Source organism: Callithrix jacchus, chromosome 7 (genome assembly GCF_049354715.1).
Source record: "Callithrix jacchus isolate 240 chromosome 7, calJac240_pri, whole genome shotgun sequence".
Lineage (NCBI taxonomy): Eukaryota > Metazoa > Chordata > Mammalia > Primates > Cebidae > Callithrix > Callithrix jacchus.
In genome coordinates this window covers 98,490,057-98,507,720 of record NC_133508.1, presented here as the reverse complement: position 1 = coordinate 98,507,720, position 17,664 = coordinate 98,490,057, and the positions used below count along the sequence as shown (strand labels likewise).

At 40.5% G+C, this 17,664-nt stretch overlaps 1 protein-coding gene across 6 annotated transcripts in view; it reads right to left on the bottom strand.

The window, feature by feature from the left end:
• The window catches only part of NFIA (nuclear factor I A), a 394,588-nt gene that overhangs the window by 24,240 nt on the left and 352,684 nt on the right, over positions 1-17,664 (bottom strand). For 4 of the 6 annotated variants that reach the window (XM_002750888.5, XM_009001349.5, XM_078332013.1 and 1 more), the window contains one exon: positions 13,541-13,632. The exons of the other annotated variants lie outside the window; for them this stretch is intronic. In XM_002750888.5, coding sequence (XP_002750934.1) covers positions 13,541-13,632 — 92 coding nt within the window. The remainder of the gene's footprint in view (positions 1-13,540; positions 13,633-17,664) is intronic. 6 annotated transcript variants of the gene reach the window in all.

Below are 17,664 nucleotides of genomic sequence, written 5' to 3'. Positions count from 1 at the left end.
GCAATTCAATGAGGATCACCACCCCATTAGAACTAATCATGTCAGCTGTGTATCTGACAAAATAAACATTCAGAAACTGTGCTCCTAGGTTCAGAACTTGTTTTTGCACTGGGATTTTTTTTTCTTCCCTCCCTCATCCAGCATACAATTTAACCATTTTACGAAATTAGAAGACACATAGAAACTCTCTGTATGGATTCCTCTGTGAATTTATACTTACAACCAGAAACTGCCGATGTTAGTGGAACTCTAACTTGCTCTTTGGGAGTATGCTAAGTATGATCTTAATACATAAATATCACTCCACTGGCTAATGAGAGAATTAATGGCACAAATTATGGAAAACAGACATGGGAGGATGGGGTAAGAAGAGACTCAGCTCAGGGAGAATGCTACCAGATTACCTCTGGGATGCTCGGCATATTACCATTCCTGTTTCTTCTTCGTGGTCACAGGCCCCTTGCCCTAAATATAAATGAGCAGCACCCTGCCTCCAATGCTCACAGAGGTTCACTCCTGAGGGCTGAAAGCAGCAGCACACATTGTCCGGACAGGGTGCTGGAGGCTTTCCATCCTAACCAGACTGAGTCTTTACACGACTCTAAGTGGAATGCAAGCATTCATTTATAATGTTATATAGGTGTGACAACTGAGGGTCAGAAAGGCTAAAAATCATTCCAAGGTCACATCCTGAGACCAGTCAAACTCAGGTCTGTCTGCCTCCAAAGCTTATATTTTTTTCACTACATTATGCTGCCCAGAAGAGGAAGCTACCTCATGACCATAGGTATTAATGCTACTACTCGCTGTATCTCATGAGGATTGAACCAAGCAAGGCAGAGGGTTCTTCACATACAGAGATCCCACTGTGCTCATCACCTGCTTCCCATTTCCCACAGAATAGAGTCCAAGTGCTTTACTACCCCTGAATAAAGGTACGTATTCGTCTAACATCCCAGCCTCATTACTCAACATTTTCTGCCATCTGGTGTAAACGGAGACACACCAAACAGGACCAAGTTCTTCAGACGCACACTGCTGTTCCTTTATATGCACTGTTCCTCCTGCCTGGTCTGGAATGTTCTCCCAACCAAGTATATCTGTCTCCTTCAAAACCACTTTCTCCTGGGGCATATCTTCCATGGGCTCCACGGTTCTCCCCAGAGTTAGTTATCTACTCTTCTGTATGGATTATACCTATTTCAATTACTTCACCAATCATGTCTTAGTTTGTCTTTCTTTCTTTCTTTTTTTTTTTTTTTTTCAGATGGGGTCTTACTCTGTCGCCCAGGCTAAAGTGCAGTGGTACAATCTCAGCTCACTGCAACCTCTGCCTCCTGGGTTCAATCGATTTTCCTGCCTCAGCTTCCCGAGTAGCTGGGATTACAGGTGCTGGCCACCATGCCCAGCTAATTTTTGTATTTTCAGTAGAGACAGAGTTTTACCATATTGTCTAGGCTGGTCTTGAAATCATTACCTTAGATGATCTGCCCATCTCGACCTTCCAAAGTGTTGGGATTAGAGGTGTGAGCCACTGTGCCCAGCGAAAACGTTTTAGTTTTTTTGCTTTTCTTTCTGTGAGTTATGTATGGCAGGGATTGGATCATTCATCTCTTTAGCCTCCCTTCCAGCTTAGTGTGGTACCAGGAACATAGTAGGTATTTAATAAATTCTGGCTTCTTTCTCCTACCTAAGATCAATTTATGCAGCTGGTGGGTGGGAGAGATGAGATAGGAATCCAGGTATTTTGACTCCTAGTTTCTCTGTGTACCAAGATGCACAGATCCCTACTATGGTCAGTTCCCTTATTAGACCTACTGTGTTGTTCTTCTATCTCCTCAGTGCCACTCCTTCCCCATATACACAGGGACACACTGCCAGGGATCAGTGGAAGGAGGACTGTGCCTGAGAGGTGCAGAAGCTATATGTCATGAGGGCTGGCCTTCTGTTTCCCTTCACTAGTCAAGGCAGCAGGAGATACGCAGCATATTCAAGTCTTGGAGGGCAGCAAAGGGTGCTTCCCACATTATTAAGGCAGGACTGTGAGGGTCTGAGGTTGCCCTGTGCTGAGAACGACTGTGCACAGCTGACATCCCCATTATCCCAACACATTCAGGCTCTGGGGAAGGAGGGTGCTGAGGGTGAGGAACACAGGGCCGGGACAGCCTGTCCTAACCTAGTGTCCCTGCTCCAAGACAAGGGATCAGCTTATCACAAGCTCATGTGACTCATTAGTTAAATGTGTAAAGCATTTGGAAAGTGCAAAGCCAATTACAAGTGCTAAGTTATTTCATCTCTGCTGTAAAGGAAGCAATGTGAGGCCTGAAGAAAAATTCTCATGCAAATATTTTGGGGGAGGCGTATGCTGTGGAATGTAATTCAATGAATAGACTCCATTGAAAGGCTATATCCTATTGCTTCTCGGCCTTTTGGCTAAGATCAAGTGAAAAGCTATATCCCCAAAAGACAGGGCACTGTTCAAAGAATCTGCCTAAATCCTCACTAAACAAACAGGAAGGTAAGCAGGCAGGTGTGAGACAAGTGGACAGGAAGAATCACTGAGGCCTCGCGTGAGATTTTTGATGGATCTCACATTAGACAACAAGCTCTGGCCCTGCAACTGTGTGTGTCAGTGGAACTTTCAGGGCCTCAGACTCATTAGAAGCCCCGAGAAAGCCTGCGTCCAAAAGGATTCCTAATGCTTAATCCTTTCCTCATGTGAACAGTCACTATTTACAGTGCAGAAATACTCGGTAAGGCCAATTGCTTGGGCATGGGATTTTCACAAGCCAAGGCCTTCGTGGACAGTGAGAACACCACCTGTATTGCGTTCTCTCCTCAGAGTTCATGCAGCAGGGCTGGTCAACTCATTTTCCTGTTCTCTGAACTCATGTTGACTTAAGCTCTGCAAAACCAGGCTCATTTCTTTTGCAAAGGAAGCATCTGGTTCCAAGTCATAAAAGAGAAACCCAGAACCTATTGCTGCCTGTTTGGTAAGCACCTGGGAGGGCACCCGGGGGGCACGGTTTCACAGAGCTCCCCTGTAATCACAAAGGCACATATCCTCCAACTAGGCTTTTTCAGAGTCCATGTTTAACCAGTACACAGTGACCCAACCCCACGGGAGCTGGTCTGCACAAAACACCAGGACTTCTGCCCAAATCCTGGACCTCAGAGGCTGAAAAGAAATGCCCTCTGCACAGTCACACACACAGTATACACGTCTCCTAAACACACAGGGAGTGTGCAGAGGAAAGGCAGAGAAAGAAGCAAGATTTCAGAGACAAGACGGTCAAGTGCAACTACTGGAGTTGAAAAGTGCATGAAACCTATCAGGGAATGGGAAAAAAGAATATGGCAGATCCTGTTAACTTCCTGTTCACTAGCTATTGCCCTCTCTTCCTTGGGACAGTTTTGTTTAGAGAGGCAAATGTGACTGGTGCTGGGTGATGGGCCATGATTTGAGCCAATCAAGATAATCTTCTGCTGATTTTCTCAACGTTCTTTGCAGCTAGAGATTAAAATGTGACCCAGGTCTAGCCAATGAGACCTACATAGAAATTTGCTAGCAGGGTGCAGGGAAGGAATAGCAGGGCCTTTTCCCTGATATTAGAGGGAAAATAAGGTATGATGTGACTATGTTATTTGGAGCTGCAGTCAGAGGCTCTAAGTATGAGGCTGAAAAGGCAGCATACCGCGGAAGGCAGAGCAGAATGTTGGAAGGGCATGGGTTCCTGCTGGTCTCATGCAGCACTGAAACAATGCCAACCACCATTCACTCACAGATTTCTTGTTACATGAGAAAAATAATCCTGACCGGCTTAAATCACACTTAATTGGGTTTTTTTTTTCTGTTAGGTAGATACTACTATTGCCTTCATTTCACAGATGAGAAAGCTGAATTTTACAGGGTAAGATACCCAAGACCACTCAGATAAACGGCACAGCCAGGATATGAGAACAGGTCTGTCCTGCTCCTCAAATCATGACTTTTCCTCCTGTTCTCCCAGAGAAACCTGCTGAGTACCCAGTACATTTCCCTGAGTATCCTGGAATGTCACTGATCACAAGCATTGTCATGAGACCCATCTAAAAGCTAGAAATGTTGATGGTGTTTCTGCACTTGGCACTATGGTTTTCTAACTTCCTGCAAGCCTATCATCAACTTCTGATCTATTTCCTGTCAGTTCTCTCCAGCAACTCACAGCTCCTTTTTCCAACCCATTCCCCGACATTTTGTCCTCCCTTTCCCACAATTCCAAGTGCTAATTTAATGGATAGCAGATTTTTAGTCTTTTCCCTTCTTCCCCCATAAAATTTCCTGTGAAATCTTTTTCACTTTCCCCTTCTCTATTGCCATTGCTCTCATTTTAATGCTAAAAAACAAAAAAATCAAGAAGGGAAGCAGTATTTACTGAGCACCTATTGTGTTCCAGATACTATGGTAGAGACCTTAATGATTACAATCATCATCAACTTGTTTCAACTAAGATCCCCCAAATCTTTGTGGAGCAAAGCAAAACCCAAACAAACAAAAAGGCTAAATCAAAATCAAAACATACACTTAAAGGTGACAGGAAGAACAGGAACTTTGAGAAAAGGTGACCACTATCTAGAACTAATGGCTCTAACTTTGTCCAGAAGTGAAGTTTGTGGCCAAGCATGTCTACAACATGCTGGCAAATTAAAACTTGAAAGACAAAGACTCTGTTTACTGAAAAATTTATTTTAAGAGTGTCTCATAGCCTGTCAGTGAGTCAGCCGCCAAGTGTATGTGAAGAGAATGTGTCAAGAACTTACAGGTTGGTGTGGGAGCTGGGGAAGCTGGGACGATTCACTCCTGCCCACAGTAGTACGGAGGGAGGGGAAGCAGACGGCATGAGTAACTCATCTCTGCGAGGTGTTGCTTACTATTCAACACCTGCTACTGGAGCTGAGAACATACAAGAAAAAAGTGACCAGGCACCACCTCAATTTAGGCACCTCCTTTGCCTTTAGATTCTGGGGAGTGCATTTACTTTCTGCCAGTCCTTACCACTCTCAGAAACATTGTCTTCTCTTGGGAAGGTCCTTCTGGGACACAACTTAGCGTAAGGGGAGAAATGGTTCACTTAGGCTGCTGCCTGTGCAAGGGAAGGTTAGCCATGCTCCACTTAAACAGGCTTTTCAGGCACCCTTAGGGCTGATGCTCAATGAACAACCTACAGAGTTAGGATCTTGCAGGGTGTAGGCAGAGGCTTCCTCATTTGCTTGATGGCTGCTTTTGGTAAGTAGGTTTGGATCACAGAGCAGCCTGTGCTGAATTGCTCACATACAAGTCCTTCCTTGATAGGACATGTGGAATCAAAATTGGGTTTGTGTCCTGGCTTTACTGACCTCTGGATATGTGGTTCTAGGAAAGTCACTTCCCTTCTTTAAACTTCAGTTTTAAAATCTATATAGTGGGGGATAACAATAATAATAGCTCTGCCTACTTCAAAGGATAACTTTTAAAAAAAATTTTTAATTAACTTATTTATTATACTTTAAGTTCTGGGGTACATGTGCAGATTGTGCAGGTTTGTTACATAGGTATACACGTGCCATGGTGGTGGTTTGCTGCATCCGTTATCCTGTCATCTACATTTGGTATTTCTTCTAATGCTATCCCTCCCCAATCCCCCCACCCTCTGCTATCCCTCCCCTAGCCCTGCACCCCTCAGGCACCGGTGTGTGATGTTCCCCTCCCTGTGTCCATGTGTTCTCATGGTTCACATGAGTGAGAACATGTGGTGTTTGGTTTTCTGTTCTTGTGTAAGTTTGCTGAGAATAATGGTTTCCAGTTTCATCCATGTCTCTGCAAAGGACATGAACTTATCTAAAGGATAACTCTTATGATCAAATGAGAAAATACTTTGTAATCCAGAAAGTAAGAGTTTAGCTATCAACCAAACAATGAAAGCTACCATTTGTCAGGTGTTCATTAGGTGTTAAACACTTTTTCTACACTGACAGAATTTAAGACTCAAAACTACAGGAGGTGTGTGTGCGTGTATGTGTATACACACGCTTATTTTATATCTCACTATTTTCACTATTTTACAGTTAAAACCCTAGACTAGATAAATTGAATTACTGTGAAAAAAAGAAACCAACAACAAAAAAAATGAAACACACAGAATGCTTCTAAATGATGGAATACGGCTTCAACTAAAATCTGAAAATAAAGGAGTTATCTTAGCTGCTCTGCTATGTGGTCTCTGGACAGGCTAGCTGTTCTCACAGATGCAGTATCATTAGTAACGGTCTTCTTCCCAGGCAGGATGAGAGAATGAATTCAGTCTTGGTTTTACGGAGACATGAACTAACAGGAAACCAGGGCAGATCTTCAAGAACCAAGTTCAGCACAGTCCCACTGGAGCCAGGGAGCACTGGGACTGACTTCAAGGCCTCTGATTCCAATATAGGAGTGTGAGTCAATCATAGACTCTTTTAAAGAGAAAATGGTCAGGAACCTTTTACTACAAACAACCGGGGATGCAGGTAATATTTGGCAAAACCAGAAGTTTTGTAGACTGACTAGTTCAAATCTCAGCTACCTCAATTACCATGGACAAATTTACTCTTTGGAAACTTCGGTTTCCTCATCTGTAAAAAGGATGCAGCACCAAACTTAGAGGACTCTTGAGTATTGAAGCGAGTGTAGGCACAGAACGTAGCATGCATGGGCACTGTAGAATACTCATTTGGCCAATCAGACTTTTAACTTGGCTCAAAGTCAGGAGAAAATGGAATTTTATCTGCCATTCCTCTCTAATCTTGGGAGTTTTCAGCTGTGTGGGCTTGAAACTGAAATGCTCAAATCCACTTCTAACTAGAAGATGAGGTAGGGTTGCGGGGGGTGGGACATATACATATTTATATAATAAATGTTAATATTAATTTATATTATATATTATATATAAAATATATATATTATATGATAAAATACATATATTTATAACACAAAATATATATAATAGTGAAATATATATTTATGTTATATAAATATATATAAAATATATATTATAATGAAATATATTGTATGTCATATATAAAGTATTATAACACATAAATTATAAATATAAAATGAATATATAAATATATAAAATATATATATATTTACATTTATATAACATATAATATATAATTATATATATTATATATTTATATTTATTTTATATATATATATTTTTTCCTTTAAGGAAATCTGAGTTTCTTGCCTTTGTAATTCTCCAGCTGCTCCTTGAACTTCTATGTGGTACCTAATCTTCTACACCCAGGCAGCTTGTTAGGGTGGGCAGGAGGCAGGAAATGGCTTCAGCTAACTGAAATGCAATCTCAAGTGCGCTTCCATGGGCAGGTGAGGATATACTATCAGGAGGGGCTGTTTCTTGGAAGTGACAGGTGAAGGGGTTATTGGCTGAGCCTTGTAGAGCAGTCAAGCATTCTAATTTTATCTGTTCCAGAGAAGACAGAACTGAACATGTCTCTCTTATTGGGATGGGCTAAAACACAATTTACCAACTGATTGGCAAAAATTTAAAGTAGAGAAAAAACAAGTCTAGTGTACAAGAACCACATCATCAGGTCCAAGCTAGATAAGGACAAGGAAGGAAAAACTATCCAGCCTCTTCTGCCACTTCCACTCTTTGGAAAGTTCTTTTTTTTTTTTTTTTTTGAGACGGAGTTTTGCTCTTGGTACCCAGCTTTTGTTACCCAGGCTGGAGTGCAATGGCGCGATCTCGGCTCACTGCAACCTCCGCCTCCTGGGTTCAGGCAATTCTCCTGCCTCAGCCTCCTGAGTAGCTGGGATTATAGGCACGCGCCACCATGCCCAGCTAATTTTCTGCATTTTTAGTAGAGACAGGGTTTCACCATGTTGACCAGGATGGTCTCGATCTCTTGACCTCGTGATCCACCCACCTCAGCCTCCCAAAGTGCTGGGATTACAGGCTTGAGCCACCGTGCCCGGCCTGGAAAGTTCTTATACCCAACTCTGTGGTCTTAAAGCCGCTTAGACAAATCCTTACAGTACCGGTATCACAGCGCATTTTTGATACTGATGTTGTCATTACTATTATTTCTTCACATTTGTTTCCTCTGCTAGACTTTAAACAACTTGAGGAGAGTTTTTATTCCCTGTAATTCGTAGGTGTTGAGGCTGTACCAAGCAATGGAGTAAACGTGAAATGACTGAAGAAAGGAACTTACCAAGAGTTCTGCAGATGGCCTAAGATTTGGTTTCTCAGGTGGAGCTTCAGGAATATGACACATACAATGGAAACAGCTCAAAACACTCTTCATGATTTCTACCTCCCCCATTCCAGGTGTACCCCCACCAGAGGCAGACAATGGGTGTCATGCCCATAATTTAGCTACGCAAGGACCTCTCCAGATCAGTTGGCTTCCAGCACAGTGAAGTGTGTGGCTGGTGCATACATTTGTAAATTTCATGAGGCAAAGGCAATCACACTGCTTGCAAGTCAGGCAGCTAAATGATTTATTAAGCAAAGGTTATAGCACCTGTGCCTTTTTGTCAACAAATCAGGCCCATGCCATGCCAAGCGATTCTTCTAATAGTCCAAATGGTAATTTGGTTTTAAATAGCATTTCAGATACCACAATTCTGTTGATGCAGAACAGTGATAGATTTGGGTGGTAAGGAGGAAATGCCTGTTTTTAATATTGTTTGCACTCATTTTTCATTTTAAAGAATTAGTCCTCATTGGAGTTCTGCAGGTTAAGCATTTTATTTAAACCTTTTGATTAAACTAGAACCTGAATCAAAATGAGTTCTTTGCTCAGTCCTCCTGTGTGGAAATTGGTATTTCTATTTATTACTTGATGATGAAATATTAACTTTTTTTCTTTAAATAAATGCCTCTTCTTAATGGTTCTCATTTTCAGGGATCAGATTAAGTTATGGGATGCAATTGAAATGGCCATTTGCTTTCTGCTATTTGAAACAATGGCATGTTCTCTATTATTACATTCTATCATTCACAGTGGGCGTGCAGGGCACGTGAACAGTGTCTAAAGTGAAGTAAATACTGTATGCCCCAGAGACCTTTCTATATGTTAATATCAGCTGTCATGGGACAATGTTGGAAAATAAGAGATTCAAGGTGGGACGAGGGGCCAGTTTCTCGGAATCAATGGGTGTTCTAAAGACTGTAGGGAGGTGGCCACCTCTCATCTCAATGATCAGTGACAACATGGAGAAGGAGGAAAAAAATGAGAGGCAAATGATGGTAGCAAAGGTGGCAGACAAGTGAGGTGGAAGAATGGAATATATAACTCGGCAGGAATATTCGAACAAAGCCGAAAGCCAGGGCGAGATATACAATGCAATTGGAAGGCAGTTTGAAAGAAAACTAGCTCAAGGCAAGGCTAAAGAGAAGGCAATTCTGTTTCAGTCAAGGGAGGAATTCTCTGGAGAAACAAAATAGACTAGAAGGGAAAGAGGAGGAAAAATGGCTTTCAATTATCCATGTTATCTTTCTCTACCAATCATTACAGATGATGAATAGGTGCAATAAAAGCCAATATTCAATTTTTCCAATTTACATGGAAAGAAGGCCATAATATATTGTTAAGGGGAAGAAACAGCAGGCTACCAAACAGTGTATATAATATGATCTCTCTTTTTGCAATATATTTGTATGCATAGAAACATTCTGAATGGATTTATATAGAAATGTTAACAGGACTACAAGTGATTTTTATTATTTTTCTCATCTGTATTTTCCACAATTAACATGTATTATGAATGTAATAAGAAAAAGTCATTATTTTGTAAAGTTCCTTCTGAATCATTTAGACTCAACCAATGTATGCAGAGTACCCACTATGAGCTGGGCACAATAATTCGTGCTTTTCGGAGCAGTTAGCACGTGATTACTCTGATAAACAATCCACTTGTCCTGTGCTGTTTTACAGAATTTTCACCTAAGAGATGAAGAGGACTTTAGAGCTTACTTAATGATCACACTTTAAAAATTGTAGTGAAATACACACAAATAACATTTACCATCTTAACCTTTTCTGAGTGTCCAGTTGAGTGGGATTCAGTATGTTCACACTGTTGTGCAATCATCTCCAGAACTCTTTTCATCTTTTAAAGCTGAAACTCAGCACCCCTTTAACACTAACTCCCCATTCTGCCCTCCCCCGAGCCCCTGGAAGCCACTACTCTACTTTCCATGTCTATGAATTTGACTACTCTAGGTACCCCTCACATCTGTAGAATCATACAGTATTTATTTTGTTGTGACTGGCTTATTTCACTTAGCATGTTTTCATCCATGTTGTGGCATATGTCAGCATTTCCTTCCTTTTAAAGGATGAGTAGTATTCCATTTTACATATAGAACACATTTTGTTTATTCATTCATCTGTTAATGGAAACTTGGGTTGCTTCCACCTTTTGGCTATTGTGGAGAATGCCGCTACAACTATGAGTGAACAGATAAACTTTGCTTTCCATTTTTGGGGGTATACACTAATGATTAGATTTTAATGCAATCTCAGGAATAAAAGCAGGGAATCTGCCAGTAGTATTCCTGAGAAGTGAGCATCAGTCTCTGTTGGAATATCTCCTGGGAAAAGAGCTCACCAGCTCATGAGCAGTAACATAATACAGTGGTTAGAGACCACAGGCCTTGGAGTCAGACAGAACTGGGTGCAAATTCTTGTTCCACTCCTGACTATGGCATAGCCTTGGGAAAATCAACAATCTCCTTAGTCTCAGCTTCCACATCTATAAAGTAGAGATCTATCCTACTAGATGACTATAAAGATAAGCTGCGTCAAGTACTTGATGGACTTAATACAAAGAAAATGCCCAGTAGAGACAATATATAATCAAATAACTCTTTTTCTTAAAAAAGGTCTTATGATAGTCTGAAAGCTGCCTAGTTACAATGTCTGCATTGGTTCAATTTCCACCCACTTGGAAAAACAGTGACCCCATCAATTCCATCTTCTACAAGATGATGCTTCAGGCATTTTAAGAAATTTCCACTGGAAACTGGTCTTTGGGAACAGAAAGGCCATTTTATTTTGCCTTTGTTTATAGATTTATGTACAAGATACTGATTCTACATTTAGAAAGCTTAAGTATCTGATTGGGTGACTCTTCAATTCTTATTTCTCCAGAGGTAGAAAGCCAAATTTTGTTTTCCCAGATAACTTTTCCTGTAATTTAATTAATATAAATGTCATGTCTTATAACAAGGATATCAATATAGAAAAACACAAGTTTGCCTAGGAAGTCTGCAGACCATGTTCTAATTATGTTTTGAAAAATTCTTCTCAAAATTCCCCTTTGAACTGCTGTCCTCTTGAAAGGGAACTTATTTTTTAAGGTATATTATTATTTTTATTATCTATATCTACATACATCTAACATGTTAAGTGATTCCAGAAAATAGTTCTCCATTTAAGGAAAGAGTTAATATATATACCTTGAAATTAAAATATTTAGAGCACATAATTTTTACCTCAAAATATCTTTTTTTGAGGGGGAGTGTGAAAATGACAACTCAATTAGCATAGTTTCTCATTAGACAACTGGGAATGGCTTTCTTCAAGCCAAATGTGGCAGGTGTCACTATGGTAAGAAACATTTAAGCTGTTGATGCCAAATATTTAGCAAAACCAAAAAAAAAAAAACCAAAAAAAAAACAAATTCAGTTCCAGATGCCAACATTGGGCCTACATGACATCATTTATCCAGATGCGTGGAAAATCTGGATTTTTAAGAATTGAATTTTTGTGGCCAGCATTATGAAGACTCAGATTCTGGGTTAAGTAAGGCATTTGTGAAGCAAAGCCACAGTGGAATAGAATACATTTTGATTATAGAAATAAATTGAATGGAACACAGCGTACAATTTCAGGGCTGTGAATCACAGCTTATATAAAAAATACTATGTAAAATATGAACAGGGCATTTCAAAGCTGCCTTTTTAAAGCTCTTAATGAACCAACTTTAGGACATTTGTGCTTTTGGAAAAGCAATTATCCAATGCAGAGCCACCATCTCCAGTTCTCCCACTCTCATTGAACTTGGACACTGAATGCCAAATGTACAAAATTAAATTATGTTTTTGTGCTTTAATGCTTTACAGGTAATTATGAAACTTCAGATTCACTTGAACATATGAAGGTATGGGAAAATAAGCAAATAACTGAAAGAATTTTATAGGAGGTACTGAATAGCACACTTTAATCCCAGATACCATGTGCAGGCCAGTTTAAGAAGAAACAGCAGAGGTCGGAAATTCAAGAGTTAACCAACCTTCTTCCTCCCCTTTTGGCTCCCCCTCTCCTCCCAGCTGCCTTCTCTGCTGATGCTGTACTTTCTGTGACCCTGCTTTAGTGTGAGGAAGGCTTCAGATACAATGCAGTTTAACCTGTGCTGTCGACATAGCAATAAACCAAAGCCCTTTATAGAGGGAGCAAATGGACCCAGGAAGGCAAATCTATCCCATTCATAAGCACCTGGCCATATTACAAACAGACACGGATAGTTATAAATTACGCATCTGGAGATTCCACACCCAGGCATGTGCACGAAATTGCTCCAAGAATGTTTTCAAACACCATGCTAAGAATCTTACAGAGAAAATACTTTCCTTATGTTAATTATGATAAAATATGGTCATGTTCTAATTAGGAAATCAGAGTAGGTGATTTCAAAATGTGACTCTAATTCTATTTCACAAACCTCGAAATACATCTACCTATACTAACTTGGAACTTAAAAACTCTTCCAATGTTGCTCAATGTATAGCAGCCATTCCAAAACTTTTCCAAAAGATTTCTTCTTCCTGACCTAGGCTAGCACAAAACACAACTGTCTATGGGCAGACAAGCTCTAGATGTCCAGGCATTCCTCTTCTTCCATCACCTGCTTCAGATATGACTCACACACACCCCTTGCCATCCACTATACTTTGCTTCCCAGTGGCCAGCAGTAATCACTAACAGACATGTCTTATTTCTGGACCAACACCAGCAACTTAATAGGGTTCATACACCCTTTCCCCCTTCTTTCATTTAGAAAGCTTGCCAGGTTCCTGGGGACCCTCTAATGAATACAGAGGAGTGGCTTGTCCCTCCACACCCAGCATGCACTCTGATGTCACTGGCAACCAGACATTACTTTCAAGTTCTGTAGGGGCCTGCTTCAGTCTGCTTGCATTTAGAGGGCCATGAATTCCTAGAAGAGGGAACACACACTAGCTAACACAGGGAAACCTTTTTTGCTATAGCTAAAACAGTTCTGACCTGGAAGTCCTCTTCTTCTACCCACTCAATACAAGAAGCAAAAATTGCAGGCAAAGTTTTCTGTGATTTCTGAGAACACATGGAAATGTGGCTGGTGGGATCAGGAGGAAAGGGAGGACTGGACAGGGTCTGGGAAATGCGGTCTTTTGTGCCAAAAGACAAGTTAAAATGCACCTGATGAATAATACAAGCTGCACCACATACAGAAAAGATGAGAGCGGCCCACCTGTGTCTGTTGAGGGATATTTACAAAGCTTGGATCCCGTGGTCCAACACTGACGAATCGGTTTGCGGGGGAGGTGCTGGGTGTCGAGTAGGCTGTGAAGGGAAGGGACACATGCGTTCAGGAAGCGGCACGAGATTGCACACACAAACAACACCAAAACACACAGTCTCCGAGCCGACGCAGCTGATTAACAAGGAAATGTGCAAACACTGTAGCTAGCAAAGGGGTCTGGCTAGCAAGGGCGTTTTAGACAGTCAAAAAAGGGGGAAGGGGGATTTGGCTTCCAAAGACCGTTGGGATAAAATGATGTCGAATTGATTCTCAGACGAGCTATTTTCTCCTTCTACCATACAAATTAGAACATGCAGGGCATTTGCAAAGTATACTTTCTGAGTTAAACATGAGCTCTGGGGTCAGAAAGAGATATCCTAGTCTTTAGAGCAGAGGGAGAAAGAAATTAGGTAGGAAGAGGAGGAAAGCAGTTCATTTTACAAGCTTGCTTTTCACACCGTTTACACTCCCAAAAAATCATGAAACGGTCCTGTGTCTCTACAGCTAGAGATCGAAGAGGAATCTTTATAGAAGGAACGAATGGGTTCTCCAGGAAGGAGGTAGAAAACCATTCAGAATAAGCTGTCTTTACAGGCCCAGTGGTGTCTAGAATCTTTATGATGCATAATCTGTGCTTTAATATTAATTTGTAGTCTTCCCATCCTAGAACCTTTCTGTTCGGGCGTAAACAATCAAGACCCTTTGTCAACTAAGGTATCACACTGGAACCTCAGGTACCACACAGTTCACTATCCTTTCTCAGTACATGGAAATCTGGTTGTTGGTTTTCATGTTTGTACTTAAGAGCTTCTTTCTACTGTAGTGGAAAAAAAAATTCAGTGGCTTTGGTGTTTCATTGGCTCATAAATCCAAAGGTACATCTTGTTTTTTGGTGTCCTGCAATTCACTTCTTTATCACAAACTCCAAGGATTTGTTCACATTCTTCCTTTGTACTAGAATCTTTAGACTATTACTTAAAATAATTTCAAATTTCTGAACAATAACTGTAAAAGACCTAAGGTTTTTAAACTAACTGTAGACACACACCATCTAAGAAGCAATCTGGATATGCAACTTACGAAAACAGAGATAACTGAGGGCATGATATCAAATTCCTGCCAGATTTTTTTTCCTTATTGACATCATCTGCTCCTTTGACATTCTGTTTTACAGAAAATTGCTCATACTTCTTGTTTCTCTCGTTAAACAAATCTAGAGATAAAATTTCCACCATCTGGCCCAGGTCCTGTTGGTTGTCTTTGATAAGAGCTAAGCCACCCAAACAGATCTGCAATGGTTACGTGGATGTGGACATGGCTGTGTTAAAATGGCACTGAGCAGAGGCTGAGCGTGAGGGTCCCTGATGTCTCTTAAATAAGAAACTTCTTGTGGTCATAGTATTTGTTTTAGGAGAATCTACTCAGTAATGACTTTATATAAAATGATCTCTAAATGTCTGATGTGTCATACTGTCTAGCAATGTGAATCTACTGATTTTGTCTCTAGCCCATGCTATGCCAGTCTAATTTGAACAGATTTGAGAAATACCACTGCATTTAGCCATTCTGCATGTACCTCTCACTTACTGGTATGGGGGTAATTCAATTTTTTTAAAAGCTCAGTAAAATAATCTATATTAAGTGTTCCATTCGCTCCATGGCTTTACTTTGATATGCTTTGAGAAACAGCCATATAAAGTTATATACTGAGAATGATAGACTATAATCATCGGAGGGTGCTCCCCTGCTCTTAGAGCACAAAGAGGATGTGGGAGGGATGAAGAGGAAGCTAGGAGGTAAAACAACCTGTTGAACCTGTTAGCGGTTAGGAAGAAAAGTCTTCTTTCACACATGAATAGGTAGGTAGGCTGAGAAGGGACAAAAAGCAATAAAGGTATAGGAGGGTATGAAGGCCGAGTGATTGATGACAGATGCTGAAACATGAGTCTGTGTTTGATGGCCCTAACAGAACAGTGTGCACCCACCTGCTGCTCATCATAGACATGCAGCAGGACTTCCTATGACATTCTTACCATACTGGGGACATCCAAACCAAGCATGCTAACAGACCCCAACACAGATAACGTTCTGGGGGTTGGGTGGGGGGAGAAATTTTATTGTGAAGATAGCTTGACCATAGCAAGCTTACTAAATCTGGCAAGGTATTTATATTATATCCCATCATCTATTTTTGCTTAACCTCAATTTCTCCATTTGAAAGAAGCTTTAGCATACAAAATTTGCCCCAAATTTCTATGAGGCCAACAATCAGATATTTTCCCTTCTTCAGTCATGGAACAAAACTGCAGTCTTAGTATCAGAACATACCAGAAGGCCTTTCACGCTCTCAAGGCCTACCAAAACTTCTCCAAATTTTATTCTAGTTTTTTAAAAAGAGAACAATGGTGAGAAAGGTGCTAGTTTGTTTGCATTAAAATGTGTGTGTGTGTGTGTGTGTGTGTGTAACAACTACAAAATCTAGTAGTCTTTGAGTACCCAAGTCAAAGAATGGGACAAATGGTGCCCAGGGAAATTTATTCCATAGAAAGCTGTCTTCTGGGAAAAGGACACAGGGAAAACAAGGGAAGGAAGAAAGAAATTCTGACTCAACTTCCATTATTCTAGCTAGCAGGGTGGTCACTTATAACAGGATGTAGTCCCAAAAATGACATAACATAAGTTGAATTTGATTTTCCTAAAGACACAATTGAATAAGGGAATTGCACTGTTGAACAAAACCTTAATTGAAACTTTTTGTTAAAACAACCACATTTACCATAGTGAATCAATTATACATGCACAGTTAAGAGCTTTCAACATGAATATAAAATCAAGTAAAGGGGCAACAGGGTAATTAATTACATACAACTGTGTATACTATGATATTGTATCATATTCATATCTTTCTTAATTACAATTCTTGCCTTATTTACAAGAGCAATAATCAAAGCTATAGGCAGACCTATGAAAAATCATAAAATCCAGAGCACCGTTTTCTGGGGAGATTATTGTAGGACATTTTTGAGAATTCTGGAGGGGAGGTTCAGAAGTACTTGATGATGTATTGATAAAGTCAACAGGAAAATCAATTTGGCTATATAATCTCATTATAATAATCTTCATGACACACATAACTATTAGAAATCAAATCATTGATTATATGGCTGCCTCTGAAACGGAAACTGTTTGCTTTTTTTTAAGCAGCCATTTTACCTATATTAGCAATAGTGCTACGAACCATTTTCTTAACATTATTGAAGAATGCTCCTATACGAAGCTTCTGGCGTGCACTAATCTGACTATATTTCCTCTCTCTCTAATGTATTTCTTCACATTTTCCAAGAGCCACAGTTTGGCCTGTACCACAACATTAAGTTTCAAAAACCCAAACCAGAATTTGATCTCATATCCAGAAAATTACATTTTTTCTGTGTTACCCCCTTATCGTATATACTGTTAATTCTATAATCCTTCACTTAGACAATACCTGTTCTGCCTCCGTAAGATCAGCTGGGAAATGACTCAAGAACAGTTCTCTCTTTATGAACAACAGTGTGACAGGGGCTCTGAGGATGCTAGGAATTACTGCTAGGGGCACTGTGGGGTACATGGACATGGGGGAGTTGGGTGGAGAGGAGGATAGTAGAGGAGATTACCCATCGGCACTGCTTTTTTTTTTTTTTTTAATAGAGATGTTGTGGGGCGGTCCCACCATGTTGCTCAGGCTGGTCTCAAACTCCTGGGCTCAGGCAATCCTCCCGCCTTGGCCTCCCAAGGTGCTGGGATCAAGCACTGCTCTTTGTCACCGCGGATGTCCTTGAGAGGACTGAACCGCCTCTATGTCCTCAGAAGTGAATGTGGCTTACTGCCTGCTAGCCAAACAAATTCCAGTTTTGGTTGTTCCTGTGGTAGGTTTCCTTTTTTCTTTTCCAAATGGGGAGGTATAAGAGATATAGCTGCAAAGAGGAACCATGGCATTTGTAGATGAATTCGTTGTGAGTCAGAAATCGCCTTCACTCAACAATTATACCTGAACATGTTTTTGAGAACATGGTCAAACTGGTTTGAATGGA